Genomic DNA, 18,735 nt, shown 5'->3' on the forward strand with positions numbered 1-18,735 from the left:
GACAAGAACCGAATGAACTTTGGTCCCTCCCCTTGGGAACAAAGACGAGGTACTTCTGACAATTAGCATAAACCGGTTCAGTGACCTATTAATTAAAGCGAAGATGTGCTCTAGGGAAGCAGGGCAATCCGAGCTGCTGAAACGCGCCCCCGGCAGAGAGCAGCCCCACTGGGGCCTTGGCCCCGCTGACTGCGCTGCACATTAGAGTTACGTGTGAGCAGTTGGTGGGACTGTTGCCATAATATCTGACAGTTGTTAAAGGCTTATATTGATAACCAACAGATGTGTGTGTAGCCTGCTTTTAGCGAAGATACTTTATCCTGGGAGTTGGAGTGTTCTAGTAAACTGTGTTCTCACGGAGGCAAATAGTGCCGACGCTGGCTTCCTTCTAAATCTCTGCTTGCACTTATCCTTCAGCTCTGCCCTACTGATCCAGCTTTGCCTGTCGTTGCACTTGTGCTGCCTCACCCCAGAGAGGTTTTTGAAAGACACTCATCAGCTGCGAGTGGGAGATGTGTACAAATGACTCTCCGCGGATTCAGACGTGGTGCTCCTAATGAGAAGCCCAGCTGTCCCTCTCCTTCATAATTCTCAGCTGCCGCCATGGGGAAGGGGACAGGATTTTGAGTACGGTGCTGTCCTTGGAGTCTGGTTTGCCGATTAGAGAGCCTCACGCTCCGTGGCATTGGCTAACTGGTAATGGAAATGCGTGAAACCCTCCACCCTCTGTCACAGGCAATGATGAGATGTTTGTTTCTTTTCCCTGACCCTTCTGAAGCCTGGGAAAAGCCAATTTTTACCCCCATCTCCATTGTTTCGAGTTGTCTTGCTGGATGAAATAGAGAAATTGAAACCAGAGTTACTGCCTGGCAAAACTAGACATCTTGGCAAGGCTGTGTCAGCTGTTGCTGGCAGTGTTGTAGGCAGAACCTAGTTTACTCGTGTGCGCTCTAGAAATGGGTTTAAGTGTGCCTGGTCGGCCCTGGGGCAACTTTGTGTGTTACTGGCAAGTAGTTGTTTATTTTTTTTTTTTTCAAATATCCAGAAAGTTAGCATCACCTTATTTCAAACTTGAATTTCATGGTAACTTGACAGAGTTATTCAATGATAATGGTTGGATATCTTTATGCTTCTGTGAATTTAGTAGTACAAACTTGTATTTCAGCTGCAAACCCCCCACATTCTTACAGGACTTTTAACATAGTTTTTCATAGTACTTTTTCACTCCCTTTTCACCAGGAGTTTCTTTGATTTGGAGGTAGCAAAGGTCATTGTTTGTGCTGCTTCCCCTGCGCCAGTGGTACCGTTGTCTTTTTGTGAGCCAACTCCCAGTTTGGAACTCGCAATGAAGACGCAGCAGCAGGTTGTCCTCGTGCACCGTGCTAGAAATGATCTCTCAACGGCAGCGAACCTGTCAGGCGGTTTACCGGCAGGGCCTCGGCTGGGGTTTGTCAGCCAGGGTCAGAAGCCGTGTTCTCGCAGCCTCGCCTGCTGTCACACAACAGAGCGATTGTGCTTGGGCGGCGCAGGGTGCCGGGGCCCCTCGCCGCCCGGTCCGCTCACACATCCACGGCTATTCTTCTCTGTTGCTAGGGCCAGGGACACAGAGCTGCACGGGAGGGCAAGAAAATCAAGGGAAGCCATTGTCTTCTCTCATTATGGATAACATTATAAAAAGACTGTCTTGTGAGACAAGTCACTGAATTAATACAACTTGGTTTTGACAGCGATTGTTATTTTCAGTGCCAATGCTTGCTCTTTCTGGTCTGTTTCTTCCTTTTTGACAATATTTTATAAACCCCTTCAGTGGTTGAATAGGTTATCCTGAATCTTAAATGAAAAAAAAAAAAAGGGGGGGGGGAATTGGGCTAGAAAGTGTCTTCAGTTCTAAAAGAATTCAGCTTGACAAGTTCTCTTTAAAAGGCAATTACAGCATAGCTGCAGGTACCTCAGCGTACATCTCCAAGGGAAAGAATTAATGATAGTTACGGTGGGTGCGCCATATGGTGACATGCTTGTGTTATCCTGCGCTGGCAAAACTTAGGTGAAATAGAAGCCAGATGAAAACTATGTATTTTTAAAAGGAAAATACTCAATTTGGTTATCGAAGTTGTGGAACTGTGTTTTGTTCTTCAGAAAAAGCCATCTATATATTAGTAAATCCCTCTCAGAAAATTCCAGCATATATGTGTATATATATATATATAAATATATATATATATATATATATAGATATATATTTAACGAGATTGATGTAGGCACTCATAACTGGTGAGACTTTGTAAGACCAGGAGCTGATGGAAACCGCAGGTAAGGGTGAGGATGAGCAGCTGTTGTTTGGGGTGTGTGTGGTTTTGAATCCACACCAAGTTGTACACAGAATCGGGGAAGATGTGCTTCTCTTCTCCTCTTGGTACCCAGCGTGGGGGTGCCTGCCAGTGCCTTCTGATGGTGCCCTTTTTTTTCAAATTAAAATAATAGTTTCCCTGTGTGTATGTATGTGCAGAAGGTGCAGTGGGACATAACTTGTTTTCCTTATGTCTGTTGCAGAGCAATAAGAAAACGAGAGGTGCTCTGTTTGTTTCCAGACTGAGCAGCATTGTGGCCATCCCGATTCCCTGCCTGCTCCTGCAGAACGTCCTGGCTCTCTGTTCTCTCCTGCTTCAGCTCTGCTCCTGCAGAACGTCCTGGCTCTCTGTTCTCTCCTGCTTCAGCTCTGCTCCTGCAGAACGTCCTGGCTCTCTGTTCTCTCCTGCTTCAGCTCTGCTCCTGCAGAACGTCCTGGCTCTCTGTTTTCTCCCTGCTTCAGCTCTCCTAGATCCCGAGCTGCTGCCACTTACCCAACGAAAGCTGTTTCTAAAGTGGGCAGTGTGTTCCAGCTTGTTCAGTCAGAGGCAACCAAGTGCTTCCTGAGTGCTCCTTCTGTAGTGAAAGCTGGAGATGTGGGATTTATCTCCTCTTATCGAGGGCTCCCACAGAAGACTCTTAGGCTCTTATAAGCTGTAATTTCAGTCACTGGAAATCAATGTGTAGGCGTTTACCAACTGTTAGAAACGGGAAATAAATCCTCATCAAACATTCTCATATTTTTCTCCTTGTATTTTAAAATACTGCTGTTCTTCAGTTTTTGCATGACTAATATAATATTACTGTGCAGGCTGTGTTCCTAGAGAAGAGATGGGGTAGAGGCTCTTGACACATGAATGTGGTACCTCACCATAGGTCTGTTGTTTAACCCGTACCATTAGTGATGCATTCAGATTGTTTTTTTTTTTTTTGCAAGAGTACTGGGAGTGAAAAGTCTATTGCCAAGTCTTTAAAGAGTTTTCTGGTGGCTTTTAAAAATTGTCTTGCTAAGTAATTTTGAGTTTTGAGGACAGGAGGATTCCTTAGAGGAAGAGTTTATACAAAATCGGCTCTCACAATGAACTTCACAGAAAGTACAGCTTTTTTCCTCGTAACTGCTTATAGCTTTCAGTGGATTATTGGCTGCAGAAAGCCTTGCTTTCACCTAGACGTTGTTTAGTGTTGTTGGAGCACGCGTCACTTGTGTGCAGAGCTCCCTGTGTTCCGGTCCCGTTTCCCAGGCCGCTGCCAGGCCTGCCCTGGCTGTTTGGTGGCTCTCGGGAGGGAGCGCCCAGGAGCAGAGAGCTGCCAGGAGCCGCGGCGATCCGTGTAGACTGAAAGCTTGGACCGGAATGCTCGTGTAGCCTCTTGTGCTGCCTGTGCTACAGTCAACTTTACAGTTGTTGGTCTCTGGTGAAAACCACCTTTTGAAGTGCTTGTTGCATTGTTCCCCTCCTCGTTTATCTTCCTGTGAGACCCCAAAGGAGTTTGTCATGGTGCTGTTTGCTGAAAGGGTTAAGCTCGCTGGGACACTTTGCATCCTTCTAATGAGGTGGTTGAAGAAGCTAAACCGGCAGAAAACTATTGATTCCTTTTCAGTGGGATTCCTCTTTTGCTAATGTAGTGTTTTGGTGTCATTGTGTAGTGACTCACAGGAGATGAGGGGTGGTTTTGGAATAATGGCAGCAGCAGGGGTGTCTGGGCACTCGGAAGCCGGAGCGGAGGAGGCCGAGGCCTCTGCCATGTTCTGTGCCGTGGAACCGGCTTTGGTGCGCGGCCGGCCCTGTCCCAGCCGTGCTCCGCTCCACGGTGCGTCCCTGCCTCCTTAGGGACCGGCGTTCTTGCCGTCCTCCTGCCGCTGACTTGGTTCCTTCTCGATGAGCTCGATGGAATTCCTCTGAGCTTGGAATTGCGTTTGGAAAACCTTTTGCTGCTAATACTCTGTTTTCAGGAACACATAATTGATGAAGTGAGCGACCAGCACTTGTAAATGTTCTCAGATGCTGCATTCTCTGTATAGAAGCATTAGTTTAAAATGGAGAAAAGCAAACACAACACCATGAGGAAGGGCAATGTTCAGTGTGAAAGTTGTGTATGCTACATCGCAGCGATGTCCGGTCTTAATTGCTTCCTAATTGTTTGTTTTTATGCCACAATTGTTTTCCCTGGTTCGTCTTCCTCTCCTCATGTTTGCAATGTAAGTGAACTTATGCAATTAGCTCTTTACTTTTGTCCGATGAGAAGAGCAGTTGAATAGGGCTCCCTTTCGGGGGAGAATGTGTGCACAGCTAACATGGCTTGGTTTGTAATCTTGAGAAGGTGCCCAAAACCTTTGATAATATCCTGTCAAGTCATTGGATTTAGTATCTCTTCATGGCAACAGAGAGCCGTGGTCAGGACAGCCCAGGGTCACAGTTACATCCTATGCTGTGTGTGTCTTGCAAGATGTGGAGGTTTTTTATCTCTTCTAAAAAGGGTATAATATTGGAAGCGTTTGTTCATGGAAGGGTAGCTCAGGACTTGCAACTGTGGTTGTATATTTTCGTGCCCAAGGCTGACAAAATGAGCTGCTTGTTTTTCCTAGAGAAGTGAATAGCTGCATGTAATTCTGCCACTTGGAGTGTTCCATAGTGCGCCATAGGAAGACGCTGTTACCACAGCTGTAGGTGAGCCTTTGGCCCACACGCCAGCCTCAGCCGCGGGATACGCTTTGCGATGCTCTTGCACTTTGTCAGCTAAGCCACTTTGGATTCGTGTTGAGCTATGATGAACTTGCTGATTGGTTTGCCTTTTTTTTCTTTTTTAATTGCACAGTGGGAGGTTGTCGGTTATGTATTCAGATGCTGTAGAATCTGTTTTTAGCTATAATTGAATATAACTCTGTTGCTTTTTACAGACTTCTAGATGTTTTTTGTGGGGTGGGATTATCGGGGTCCAGTGCTTTGCTCTGTCATCTCTGCGTGTTGCTTTTTGGAACGTGGCATTCCTGTATCTTTCCCTTGGGTAGCACGTCTGTGGCACGGGTGTTGGCTGCCACCGTAGCCTGGCCTGGCGCGGGACGGGGCGCTGCTGCGCAGCGGTGGCGATGGAAGGGCCGCGCGGGGCCGTAGGGAGGGCAGGCAAGGACCAGCAAGTTCCTTTCCGTTGAACTTTCAGGGGCTTTTCTTGCAGAGGAAGTCATCTGTTGCATTTACCTCTTCTGGAAGAAAATAGGTTGCATTTTGGAATCGGGCAGGGTGTTATGAATTTCCCTCCGCAGTTATAGGATATTCTGACTAGGTTGCCCAAAGCCACATGTGTGCAACTTTTCCAGATTGGTTTAAAGCAGATAAAGAAGTAACCACAAAGTTAATTTTAAAGTTTTTCAGGTAATTTCACAGAGCCGATGCATTGGTTATTGTGTGCATGGATGCGTCAGATGCTTTCCCAGGAAGCTGCTGCTTGGGTCAGTGCTTTCGGGACGGGGTTCGAAAGCTGGGCATAGGAGCTGGGGGTTGGTTGTGAGGAGAAACGTGTGTCTGTGTGCCTTGGCGGGCTCTGTGCCGGGGCTGAAATGACCTCTCTTGGTTAGCGCAGTAGGTGTGCGCGGTCCAGGACCTGATACCGCTTTGTGCTGCGCAGTGAAATGTGGTGTGTGTCTGATGTGTTCTGTGGAATTCGCCTTTGCTTCCCATCTCAAATAGGTAGCTTGAGTAAGCAGACCCTGAATTAACGCCTGTGGGGTGGTAGTTTTGTGTTAATACAAGGACAGTCCGGCTTTATTGTCTTTATGACGAGTCCAGTTCCTTTCTGTAGGACAGGGACCATTAGTAAGCTTTGGTAAATGCCTTTTTGCTGAAAAATGAGAGGTCTGATTTTTGATACAGAAAAATTCAACCCAAATAACAATTGAGTGGATTTTCTATGCTGACCTTAATAAAATAACCCATGTTTTGTTTTGCTTGATTGTACTTTAATTGCGTTTTGTACCAACTTCAGTAGCACGGTCCTGGTTTTGCTTGAAAGGAGTTATTGTTTTAGGGACTCGCTAAGTGTTCTAAATCCAGGAATCCAAATGGCATTACCATGTCTTTTACTTGTCATAATTTGTGGCAACGAAGTGTTACTTTTTCCCATGCTGGAGTGTAACCTTTACAGAAAACCAGGTGTCTCTGATGTCCTTGTGTTCACTTCCGTGGTTGACAGCTCTGCTCAGAATTTCTCGCTGCAGTGTGAGTGGACAAGAGGAGAAAGGTGTGCATTTCCAGTCGCTGCAGAACAGTTCGGCTGGCTGCGGACTCGGCCGCGAATGCGCAGCCTGAAGTCATTTCACAGTAAGTCTGTACGGGGAAGAGCTTTGTCCCCCTCAGGTGCTGCAGGTGGGTGGGTTTTCCTGATACGATACTTTGCAAGATACAAGCGAATGCTATTGAGGATAGTTTCACACAGCACATGGAAGATCGTCTGAAACATGGGGGATGTGTAAGAAATACTTGATGATGAGATAATGCAGTGTATTTTTGGAAAGCTGTTAGATTATTCATTCCTGCCTCCTGTCCATTTCTTCTTCCTGTTATTCTCTGTGTTATTTCTTGCTTCTAATGATTGTTCTGTTGTTTCCTGGATTCAGACCCCGTCTTCCTATTAATCGAAGTGTAGATGTAACCGTACATTTGTGCTTTGAGGTGTTGTGTTGGGAAGCTGCTGAGTGGTTTTCATCTGGCAGGTTCCTGTCACCAGCCTGTTTCTCATGTTTCTCAATGCAAGACAGACTTTTATAAAGTGCTAGAGTGACTCCTCCCCATTAAAATTTAGTGAAGTTCATCTTTTTTTAATGTGACCTTTTTCCTAAGTGCATCAGCAAATCATTGTTTTTGCTGTGTTTAGAATGACTGAAGACTGTCTGAGACGTGGTTTTTTTCCTTCTTGAACGCCCTGCTGTGATTTCATGGGGTGCATGACTAGGTAGCTTTAGTCATTCAGAAAGCCTTGGGTTTCCGCAGCACCGATCAGCATTTTGGGAAACCATCCATGTTCCGCGGCACGTTCTCCAAGCACTATATTTGGTGCATAAGTAAGGATCTAATTTGATACTGGAGCCAAGCATTTATTGCTGCAATGCATCATCCGCAGTGGCTTGTAGCTTGCTTTCTGAAAAGCTCTCCTTCCCACCTACCTTCTCAGATGTATTTAAAGGGTGTGACTGTTACCAGCAGATATGGTTTAGGATGCAGAGGGCATTAGTAAGGTAAAGATTTAAAGAGAATTTAGCTGAATGTAGGGAATCTCTGTAACAGGCAGAAGAGTTTGCCATGGAAAGCATGTGGGACACTTCTGTCCTTGTTTGATCCAATAGAAACAGCCCTACAGTAAAGAAATCGTAGGTAGGCAAGCGCTGCTGATCCCCTGCGTTGATCCCGGGCCGCGCCGCAGCTCCTGGTGATGCTGCGGCCCAGCGCCGGCCGCCCCGGCTGGGAGGCCCGGGTTGCTCCCGGTGCCTGCCCCCGCGGGCTGCTGACCCCCTCTCTGCACCAGCGTCCCCGGGGGCTGCTCTTCAAACACAATCCTGTATCTTACTGAAAGAAAGAACCCGGACTTGGAGCTTTGTGCATTTCCTCACGTTTCTTTTATAATTTGCTGACTTCCATCCACAGGAATACTTTCCAGTTTTGATTTCTGATCGTGTGTGCTCGCTTATATTCTGTTGTTGATGCTTTTAGTTTTCCCCTCTCTTGCTGGTATTCACTGTGACTGCCAGGCCAGGACTTGGATGTTATTGCTTCTCTTTGAAAAAGAAAATAAATATTGTGCTGTCTGCTAATGTTGTGCATGGCGTTTGGGTTTTATAACACTGCTTTTCGTATTTCTGCACATGTGCGCAACACGTACTGTGTCAACCTCTCTCCCGCGTGTGTTATCCAGTATTTTCCCTCTGTCAATTGCTTTTGTTCATAACGTGTTCTTGGAAACATTCAGGAGGCAGGTACTAGGAATTTCTCAAAAATACACCGTGTTCTTCCTGCAGTGCTCTTCGTGATGCACATAACGGATTGGAGGAAGACCCTCTATGAGGGTTCGCGCTGCGGACTGCGCAGGGTCGGGTCTTTCTGCAGGTTTCGCTGGGCACGGAGCCAGAAGGTTTGGTTAATAAATGTTACGTAATGTTCGGTCCCAGCCATCTGACCTGGTTGCCTCTGGACTTGCTTCCCGCGGGGCAGGACTGTCCTCCGTGGCCGTGCTGCGGGGCGTGTGCGGCATCCTTCTCAGCAGCCTGCTCTTCGCAGCTCCGTTAGATCCTCCTTCTTCAAAGGAAAATGTGCCATACGCTCGTGTACAGCAGGATTAAGTGTTCAAATGGCTTTTTAGTGCCAGGTTTTATGTATGGCTAAGGATAGCTTTTACAAAAGCAGCATAGTTCTTTTGTCTGCTGAATGATTTATTAGACTCATGCAGTAAGCTGAGGTTTGGCCCTTTGTGGGAGCTACACTTAGAAGTGTATCAGGGTGAAGGTGTGACTTGTGTTAGAACCTGTTACATGAATTAATGCCAGCTGACAGAAATAAGGGTGTTCTGGGAAGAGAGGAGAACACCAGCGAGAACACAGTCCTGTTTAGTTGGCAGCAAACTTGGTTAGTGACTGCAATGAGTAAATGGCTCCGTCTCGGTGGTCCCTGGAAAAACGCGAAGCAGTTGGAGGAAGGAATACTGTGTGTTGACCTTGTCCAGAGTTACTGCTGGCCTGCTCCTTTGCACTAGTTGTACGTGAATGTTAGGATATGAGGATCCACAGCAGTCTGTGTTTGATTATGCCCTACACCTCCACGATAGGAGTGTGTGTATATGTACACAGTAAATGTTAGTATTAAAATAGTCTAGGAACCTGGATCTGTCTGAAAGAACCCAGCAAAACAGCCGGGGCCAGTCCTCAGCTCTCCTGGAAATCTAGCTTCTGTTTGTGATAAGACAAATTTTGGGAGTGAAGACCGTGTTGTGTTTGCCGCAAGGTGGCCGGTTGGTCCTTGGGAGCGTGCAGCAGGACGTTCTGGACAATACTGATTCCTGTCCTGTTTATGTGTTTTCACGGACGTGGGAGAGCATGTGGAGGTGCTTGGGTCTCTGCTAAAACCTCTTTCTTGCAAATTGGAGTGAAAACTTATTTCAAGTTGTGTTTGGTGGTCTTTTAAAACGCTTGTGAAGGTCTGTGGAGGCGGTTGGGAGCAGCAGTGCGGCGGCGGGGATGAAGCGTGCGGAGGGAGCTCTGGGAGGCTGCGGGTTTCGTACCACAGACACGTTGCAGCTCCTCAGCCGTTGTTGTCTGCCTGCCTGTCTCTGCAGCCCGTAGGGCACGCTCGGCTGAGCGTGTGCACCTTGCGTTGTGCATCGCGGCTTTATGCGGTGCGCACGTTTGTACCGTTGTTTGTGCCCTGGCCTCTGGTTGCCGGCGCTGCCGCGAGCCCTGCGGGTGGGCGCGGGGCGGTGGGGCGCTCGGCAGCGCTGGGCTGCCCACACTGCTGCGGCCGCCTCCGGGCGCACGGGGCGAGCTGGGGCTGCACACAGCGAGGGCGACTGTGACTGCTTTGTTTGTTTTGAGCAGTTTCCAGGAGATGCAAGGGTATTAAATGAATGCGTTGTAAATGAAACAAGGGAATTTGCTTCACGAGTGAGCATAGCAAAGTGATTACAATTTCCTGGTTACGGGCTGGAGTTCTGGACCCTTGCCTGTTCCTTGCATTAGGCATTGTGGTGAGCTGGGAGAAGGATTGCATCCAACTGGGTGAACAGCTCCATGGTGGGGCTGTGCGGTAACACCTCCCCCTTGTTTACCAGCACGTTCGGAGCTCGGGGGCGGACAGACGTGGGGAGGTGTAGGCGCCCGGCTGGGCTGGCCAGCGGTCCGTGGCCACCTAGCAGCTCTGTGGTCTGGCGGCCTGCGTGCTGGAGGAGGAGGGTTCCACCCGAGGTTCCACCTGCGCCCCGTCATCCGCGCAGCCCGCGAACGTGTCCTCATCCGTGCTCTGCGTGCAGCAGCATCCCACTTCTGCCGGACAGGTCCTGCATTTGCTTGGTTTCCCTGGCTCTAAAATGTGTGTGTGTAGGAGAAAAGAAGTATTTTAGGAATGTGGAAGTGTGCATGTTATGACAGATTCCAGTGCTGGGTGATAATGGTTGGGACAAGCAAAGCAAACCCATTCCTTAAGGCTACCTTAAATGACTTTTTGCTTACTGGATGTGAATCATCTGATAAACTCCCGCTCTTCTCTTAACATGCAGAGTCTTGCATATAATGCGAGCTGTGTTTTTTGAGAACCATTGCTAAGATGATGTCCTGCTTCCTCTCACACTGGCCTGTGTGCAACTTCAGCCTATGAAGGTAGGTGGTTGTTTCTCTGGGAAGGGGAAGGCAGTTCTTAGTCCCCACCTCGGTGGGTAGAGAATTAAAAACCTCATTAAAATAGCGGTTTCACTGGCAGTACTTTGGTAGAAGGAGGCGGTATTTCAAAGCGGTTGTAACAATAATGGTCACTGGACTCCTGGAGAAGTGTGTTGAGGTTGAAGAGCCTACAGAAAATGCCATGTGCTCCGTGGCACAGCAAGGAGAAAGGGTGACTTGAGAAAGGATGGATAGCAATGTGTCACTGAAAATAAAGAAGTGGGATTTGGGGTTTTGTCTGAATTTGTGTTAATTCCACTTCTGGGCATCCGAAGAAGCACTTCTTTAATAATGGGAGTAAGGGGAATAGCCCATGTTGTTTTGCTAGTGTTGTGAGTTCCATGTGCTGGAAGATGAGGACATTGTTTTAAATTCCCCTTGTCTGTGATGCTTTATTTTTAGTAGGGGAAACTTTTGGATTCATATTTGCTTGTTGCTTTTTTTTAAGCACGGTGTTTAATACTTAAAAATGGTGTTTAATACTTAAATTTAGCACTTCTCCCGTCACACTCCCACAGCGGTTTGTTGGGTTTGCCCAGGAGGCTCCGGAGCGCTGGTGGCTCTGTGGCAGAACCCGCTGCTGTTCCCGGAGAGGCCTCTGTTCCCAGCGCTCCGTTAGCTTTGGGGGGACTCACGCTTTAGCCACGCTTGCTTTCACCATTTTTAACTTGGAAATTTTAATTTCGGTGGTTTAATCTAGATGTAGCAGACCATTTAGGTTATTCTTCTATCTCATGCTGACTACACCAGGAAATGTCAGCTCTGTGCCATTGATCTAAGTATTTTCAGTTATTGTTACCTACAGCAAAGTGTCTAAACAATAAACTTGTGTTCTGTTTGTATAGGAATGACCATGTGTCTAGACAAGTTCTTCAAGCCCTGCAACTGATTCTTCCTTCAAAAAACCAAAGGAACAAAGCAAAACAAACCCCAGGGCCCCGGGATCACTTTCTAAGCGCCGCCTCGCCCTTGGGAGAGGGCTGTGCTGCGTGCAGCTTGCGTTTGCTTAGCGGTCCTGGTCCGTGTTCCCTGCATGCCAAGAGAATTATGCTTCTTACAGCTTCGTGTTTGTGACCATTATTTTGGTTAGATCGGAGTGCTCTTCAGAAGTCTGGTGCTTTTTTTAGTGTTTGGAATGATACAGTGATGGTATCTGGACAAGTGAGGGACACGTTTCAGGGTGAGCTATCAGCTTGTGTCCTCAGACTCTCTGCTTACCCATTTGCTTGCTGGTTTTTGGTTCTCAGGCTGTGTTGACCAGCCTTCAGATATCCGTTGAAGTTGAGTTGTAACCCTGAGTTGGAGCGGGCTGCCCTGATAGCCCCAGGTCTCACCTGAGGCCAGGGGCCCGCTCTGAGCAGGGACTCACGCAGTCACCGCCGTGGGAGTCACCCCAGAGCAGAGCAGCGGTTGTGAGCTCTGGGGTAGCTGTGCGCGGCGGTTCCTCGGCCTCCCGGCCGTCCCGCTCCGAGGAGGGTTACGGCTTTGTGTCCAGACCGGCTGCGCGTGGTGCCTGGGAGGAGCGCGGGCTGCGGGACGCACGCAGCCGGCGTCTGTGCAGCGCGTCAGTTACCTGCACCTCTAAGGGAGCTGGCTCAGACCGGCTTATTTGAATGAGTGGGAATTTGACAGGAAAATAATTGACTTTCTGATATTGTAAGAGCTGAAAAAACTAATGCCTGGCTCGCACACCTTCTGCCTTCAGAACAAAAATGTTGTGACTGCTCTGTTTTATAAATAGAAATGCTGGAGTTAAATCGTGTCGGTGCAGATCTTGAACACGTACAGCTTAATTTTATGTGTTGTCCTTCTGATGCTGCGATTGTCACAGGGAAAATGCATTTAAATGCTGCAGCTGTTGATTTGGTTTACGAAAAATAGCTTGAGCTTGTATTTCCATTTCTGTGTTGACATGTTGGCTATTGGAAACTAACACAGCCCTACTCTGACGTGTCTGTTCTTAGCAGAATGTTACCATTTGAAACACCCTATTATTGCTTGAAGGCTTGAAATGTTTGCCTTTCTGGAATCTGGTTCTCTTACAAAGAGGCATGGCAGGGGAAACGAGACACGGAGGTGCAGAACTTCAACTTGGGATCTTCTCTGATAAATTTACGTGTTGGCCTTAGGCGATGAGTCGCTGCCTCAGTTTCCCTGAGTCTAACTAGACGCTAATGATGCCTACTTCAAAGATACTTTGTGAGAATTAATTAATGCTTGCAAAGGCCTTTGAAGATGAAAAAATAGGGGTTGAAATACCAAGTTTTCATGCCCCAGGTAAATATTCTGTGTACCGTCTGGAGTCAGGCTTCTTCAGAATCTCTCGAGCACTTGCAGGTATTTCGAGGGCCTCGTTTCAGTGGGACCGTGGCAATGAACCCTTTGGGACACACCGAGGGGTATCGCTGGCCTGGCACAAGTCAGTTCCTCGCACGTTCCACCACGGAGAGAAATGCAGATGCTACCTCGTGGCCTCAGCAGCGCGTACCACTCAGAATGTAATCAGCAGGTATATCCTGAAAATGGTACCACTACCTTTTCTATTTATTTTCCCCCAAGGCAGGTTTCTGTCTTTTGCAGCGTTTGATACAACAGTCCGCCTATGAGCTGGCATGAAATGATTTACGGTCATTGTAGCACTGTGTTTTTGAGCCAACAGGTAGGCTAAAACAGACCGGAGGAGCACTGTTCACTCGACTTTCTGTGGAAGCTGAATGCTTGTGGTGTTATAAGATCTTGATTTCTTGTTGGACATGCGAATTCGCTACGTGATGTGCAAGCCGGTGTGCAGGGATAAAAAAGGATTTTCAGATTGTTCTACATCTTCTCTGGGCTGGCATCGCCTCTTTTCTTTTGTCCACTTTGCCAGTGACATAGGAATCGCATACTTCATAAACACTGAACTAGTTTAGGATGCTGTATTGAATTGTTAGTGAATTATGAGATAACTTGGTCTGGTCTTTTTCAGTTGAGGAATCTGAGGAAGACTGGAGCGCTGTCAGTGGTTTGGTGGCTCGGCAGCCTGGGCAGAGGTGGGATCCGGGCTTCGATCTGCATCCACACGCTTGACTGCGAAGCACGCGCGAGCCAGGGCGAGGTGCTTGCTGCTCAGTTTGAGCCGTGCTAGACACAACAGTGGGTAAGAGCTTGAGGTTACTTCTGCTGTAAGGAGTAGCTGTCAAGTGCTAAGTCTCATGCGTAAGGAGTCTTAAACTTTTCTGGTTTAATTCCAGATATACAGCAGACTTCATAGAAAAAGGTACAAAGCTTCACTGAAAGACTTGAGTGCACAAATACTTTGGGTGTGAGGAGGACTAAGCCGAAGCGCTTCTCTTAGGAGCGTGAAGGTTTAAGTGGCTCCTTTCCTGCAGTTAAAAGAAGTGTAGCAAGAGTTTGGGCTGGATATTTAGCTGCTTTGGTTTCACAAGGTGTGCCAGGGCTGCGTTTGGAGCCAGAGCAGGGTGCTGAGGCAGCTGGCTAAGTGTGGTGTAAGCAGGACGCCTGGAGATTGTCCTTTCTTCTGGAAACACCATCCTGCTAACCTGGGGCAGAGCAGCCTGCCGACTCCAGTCGTCAGAAACCCTCGCTGTCAGCAGATGGCTAGATACAATTACAGCTTGGGCGGTTTTGTGTTCTGACGTCAGTGTTTGGGCTCCTGGGGGTGGGAAGCGCTTCTCGCTGCTCAGAGCTGCCTCCAGGCGGGCTGCTGGCCCCGTCCTGCTGGCTGGGGAGCGAGCGGCCCGGGTTCTGCTCGAGCTGCGTTTACCTGCTCAAATAGAGCGGGACAGGTTGCTGGGAGTGTTGGATGTGGGAGTGAAGGGAGACAAACGTCCTTGGAATTGCAAGAGTTTTTCAAGAAGTCAGTTTTTTTCAAGAGGCTGGAAGTTGTTTGTGACAAATTGTGGGGATGATGCAACGTGTTCCCCATTTCGTATGTCTGAGGAACGTGGCATGTTCAGCGTGGCATTTCTGGAGTTGCCCTGTCCCCCGTCGCTTGTGCGTGGATGTGAGCTCTGCAGGCTGAAGCAGAGCTGGGACACCAACAGCGAAGGGCAGGGGCTGTCTGCCAGCTCGGAGCGTTTTACATCTCAGGAGAAATGGCTCACAGATCTAATTCCGCTATGAAATACAGGTGAAATAAAAATGTCATACTTGGTCAAGACACATATTATTGTGTGTATTGCTGGCCACCAGACAGAACTCTTTCAAATGACTTTTTTTACTTGCTGCCCAAGGAGTTGAGGAGATGGAGCTGGAACAAGCAGACTTTATAAGTCTGTCACCTGTAACAGACATAATGGCGGGGGGGGGAAATATTTTTCTTTTTTAATGATGTTTTTGGCCCAGTGCTGAGGATCCGAATGTAGGGTGGCAGGACTAAGATGCTGCTGTACTCGGGGTTTAGGAAGAAGCAGGATTGCTTAGTAACTTAACCATGTAAAAGGGCATTCAACTGACTGTGCTGAGGCAATAATAAGTGAGGATGGGTTTGGTTAAATTACAGCAGAGCTTTTGGCCTAGTGAGGTAGTAGAAATAATGCTTACAGCAGCACTTAGCCCTGGCCTTGCCCGGAGCACACGTGTCCCGCGAGGGTTTTGGTGCAGAGAAGCTGTGGCGGGCTGTCGAGTCCCTGAGCTTTTGTTTGTGTCAGGGAGCGCATGACCACGCGTGCGGTGACCCGGCCTCACGGCGGCAAACGGCGTGAACGCGTGGAGCTCTGGTCGTTTACTGCCGAAGTGGCAGGTACTCGCACAGCATGTGATGACAAGTAGCCTGAGTTTATCCTGAATAATTCTGCTTTCGGGGGCCTGCCTGCCTTTTGTGTGAGACCATCCCTGCTGCCTTAGGATGGCTGTGCTGAATTGGAGAAGTAGTGCTCGGAAAGAAAGTGGAGACCAAGAGAAAATGGCTTATTTGGAATAGTTGATGAGACCGTATCATTGTGCATCCTATTGTTAAAGCTTTTGCCAAGTTTCAAGGAGAAACCCTCTGTTTCTGGGAAGGGGGTAGCAGGGCTTAAGTGATACCCAATGGTTTTCCAGCAGGGGGAAAGGAATCTCATATTTTCCTTTCTCATTTATGATGCGTGAATGACCTGAGCTTTGGGGTGGTGCCTGGCCTTTGGAAACCTTTGGTTTGCTGTTCATGAAAGTATTAGGTGTTGGTTTCCCTTGTTGTCTGGCTAACACGAGTGTGCTCTCGCTCCATCCTAACAAGTCAGGACGGGCTGTGTCCGCGCTGCTCCCGTGCCGTGTTACTCCTGCCTACGCGGGTGCCCGTGGAAAGACAAGGGCACCCGTGTCCCTCGCTCCCCAGCGGCTGTGGATGAACCTTGCACTGCCCTGTCCCCGCAGCTGCGCCCCGCCGCAATCCTGGGCCGTGTCGGCTGGCACAGCGGCTGTGAGGTGGACGTGCTCCTGCAGAGCTTGACTTTCCAAGTATTCGGATCGCGTTTTTTCCCGGAGAGCTGTTTTGGGTCTGGGCTGGGAGGGAAGGGAGCTCCCTGAGCCGCTAAGCCGCTCGCTCCCGCTGGGAGGCAATTCCGTTATTTAACGTTTGGATCTAGTATTCTTGCTTAGGGTGAAATGCAGATGACTGGGCACATGTTATAGATGCCCTGTAATAGAGTATATGGGAGCCATACGTTTCCCTTTGCTACGGAGGTCTCCTGGTTGCGCTCAGTGGCTGCCTTGGGCACTCGTCAGCGTGTGCTGGTGTCCAGGAACGTTCACGGCCTGTTCACCTGCCTCATCCCGCAATCCCTTCCAGGCCAGCCAAGGGCTTCTTTAGGAAGGTTAGAGACCAGCATTGCCCCGCAGGCCGCCTTCGTCATTTCTGCCGGCGGCTGGGTGGTGGGTGCTGGGGAAAAGGAGCTGCGGATGAGGGTTGTCAGAGGGCTTCTGTGTGACCGTGCGGCTGCACTAGCGCTGTCCCCAGACCACCTGCAGCTCACGTGTGCTCAGGCGTGCAGTACAGGTGTCTGGTGAGCTGGGGAGAGCCCTTGCGCTCCTTGGCCTGCGAAAAACAACAAAAAGGTTCAGTCCTGTAGAGACGTGGTGAAAAACCGGCACAGTCTTTTACACAAAGAAGCAAGAACTGGATAATATTTTTAATGAAATTCTGCTGCCTGTTCACATCTCTCCCCTTCCCTTCATTGGAATTCAGAGCTCAGCTTTGCTTTTCTGGCAGTAATCTTTTCTCAGCTGATACACTGAAACATTCACAGATAGGGGCTCGTTTGACGCTTGTCTGCAGTGTTTAGTTCTACATATGCCATGTGTCTGCCATGGTCGGGTTCATGTTCCATCCAGGCTCACTTTATTGTTTTTCAAGTCAGTCCGTGTTTTTCAAACAAAATTGTAGATAGGGAAATGATTTATGTCTAAGTTGTAAAGTTGTCCTCCTTATTTCTTGCCTAGCTGCTGCACCCAACAGCCTGTGTGCTGTGGAACCAGGGGAAGTGACATACAAAGTTTGTGGGAAATGCGGAACCGTGTTGTCTTCAGCTAGCGTGTTTGTGTGTCCTCGAGCAGCTCTGTTTTCGCAGCGGAGCTTTCGGGCAGTACGGGACAGTGTAAGGCTGTTGCGCTGGTAGCGGAGGTGCCGTGGTGAAGCAGCGGGCCCTGCAGAGCGCGTGTTCTGAGTGCCCGCGGCAGGTCTCTGGGGAGGGACAGCGGGCCGGAGGCTGTGGCTGTGGCTGAGCGCTCCCGCCCCCCTCGTGGGGCGAGTGGCAGGCGGGACGGCAGGTTGCTGTTCTTCAGCCGCATTTATTGCCATGGCAAGCGGCATGACCATTGAGAATAGAGCAGGTTTCTGTCTGGTCGGTCTGCTCCCCTTGGTATGTGGCTGTCCAGATCCTGGGGAAGGAAGTACTTTCAGTGTCTTCTTACCCATCGTCCTGTTAGGTGAGAGCGGGGAGGGAGTCTGAGCGTTTCCAGTTGTGTGGCCGCTCCACGGCAGGGTGAGCGGGCAGGGTGCTGCAGAGTCATTGCATCGCTTCCAACGGCTCCAGGTGACTGTTACGTCTGCATCCTGGTTTTTGCTAAACATCCCTTTTGTGACAGGGAAAAGTTTAACGTTAATCCCGTGCTTCTGCGTGACTTGTCCACTGGTTTCTTGCTCCTGTCCCTTTCCACAAGTTCTCTATTTCTTTCCCTTTCGCAGCGGTAGTCGCTCTTCCAAAACCTTCAAACCAAAGAAGAACATTCCAGAGGGCTCTCACCAGTACGAGCTGCTGAAACATGCCGAAGCCACGCTCGGGAGCGGCAATCTCCGCATGGCCGTCATGCTTCCGGAGGGGGAAGACTTGAACGAATGGGTCGCAGTTAACAGTAAGTGCGCTATCGTGTTTTGGTAAGGAGGGTGGTGAGCGTGGGCTGGAAGCCGAGGGAGGAGCCCTGTGTTCATCCCGGGGCCGGGCTCTGCTGCCCTGCGGAGACCTGGACGCCGTGTCAGTGGAGCCGACGGGTGCAGAGCGGCCCGCCAGACTCCAGCCCCCGCGGCTCCTGTGCCAGGAATGTGTTCCTGCTGACAGAACGATTCTCACTCTTGGTGGCTGCGCTCTGGGCACGTGATCTCAGGCAGGTGCTGAAGTAGAAACGCCACTGCTGTTTTTAGGAAATAGCTTGTCAGTGCCATCTTAAGATGTTTAATTAATCCTTCTTAGCTAGGGTTGTTACCCAGTGGTGTGCTAAGCAGAAAACCATCATGTAGGTGAGTGTGAGGGCCATGTCTCAGGTATTTTAAGGGCTGCAGTTACATGCGTGACCTGCTTTTCCTTTAGCCTGTAACAAACCCAGAAATCTGTCTTTGCGGTTTTCTTAGTTGGTTCCTTTTGTTTCAGCCGAGTTGTGAGCCTGTGCTCTGGCAAGTCTGAGTTGTTTTAGCTTCCTCGGAAGCTGTTTGTCCCACCTCTCTCCTTTTGTGCTAGGCTGGGCCAGACAATGGTGCCCAAATTAGTGCTTTCTGATCGCTGGAC

The 18,735-nt window shown here is 49.1% G+C and overlaps 1 protein-coding gene across 3 annotated transcripts in view; it reads left to right on the forward strand.

Moving 5' to 3' along the window:
• MOB1B (MOB kinase activator 1B) overlaps positions 1-18,735 on the forward strand; it is a 35,108-nt gene that overhangs the window by 1,579 nt on the left and 14,794 nt on the right. For 2 of the 3 annotated variants that reach the window (XM_065062922.1, XM_065062921.1), the window contains exon 2: positions 17,922-18,088. In XM_065062922.1, the coding sequence (XP_064918994.1) occupies positions 17,922-18,088 (167 nt within the window). Of the gene's footprint in view, positions 1-12,407; positions 13,896-17,921; positions 18,089-18,735 lie in introns of those variants that run through there. The other variant, XM_065062924.1, reaches the window with a different exon arrangement.

Source organism: Columba livia, chromosome 4 (genome assembly GCF_036013475.1).
Source record: "Columba livia isolate bColLiv1 breed racing homer chromosome 4, bColLiv1.pat.W.v2, whole genome shotgun sequence".
NCBI classification, from domain to species: Eukaryota; Metazoa; Chordata; class Aves; order Columbiformes; family Columbidae; genus Columba; species Columba livia.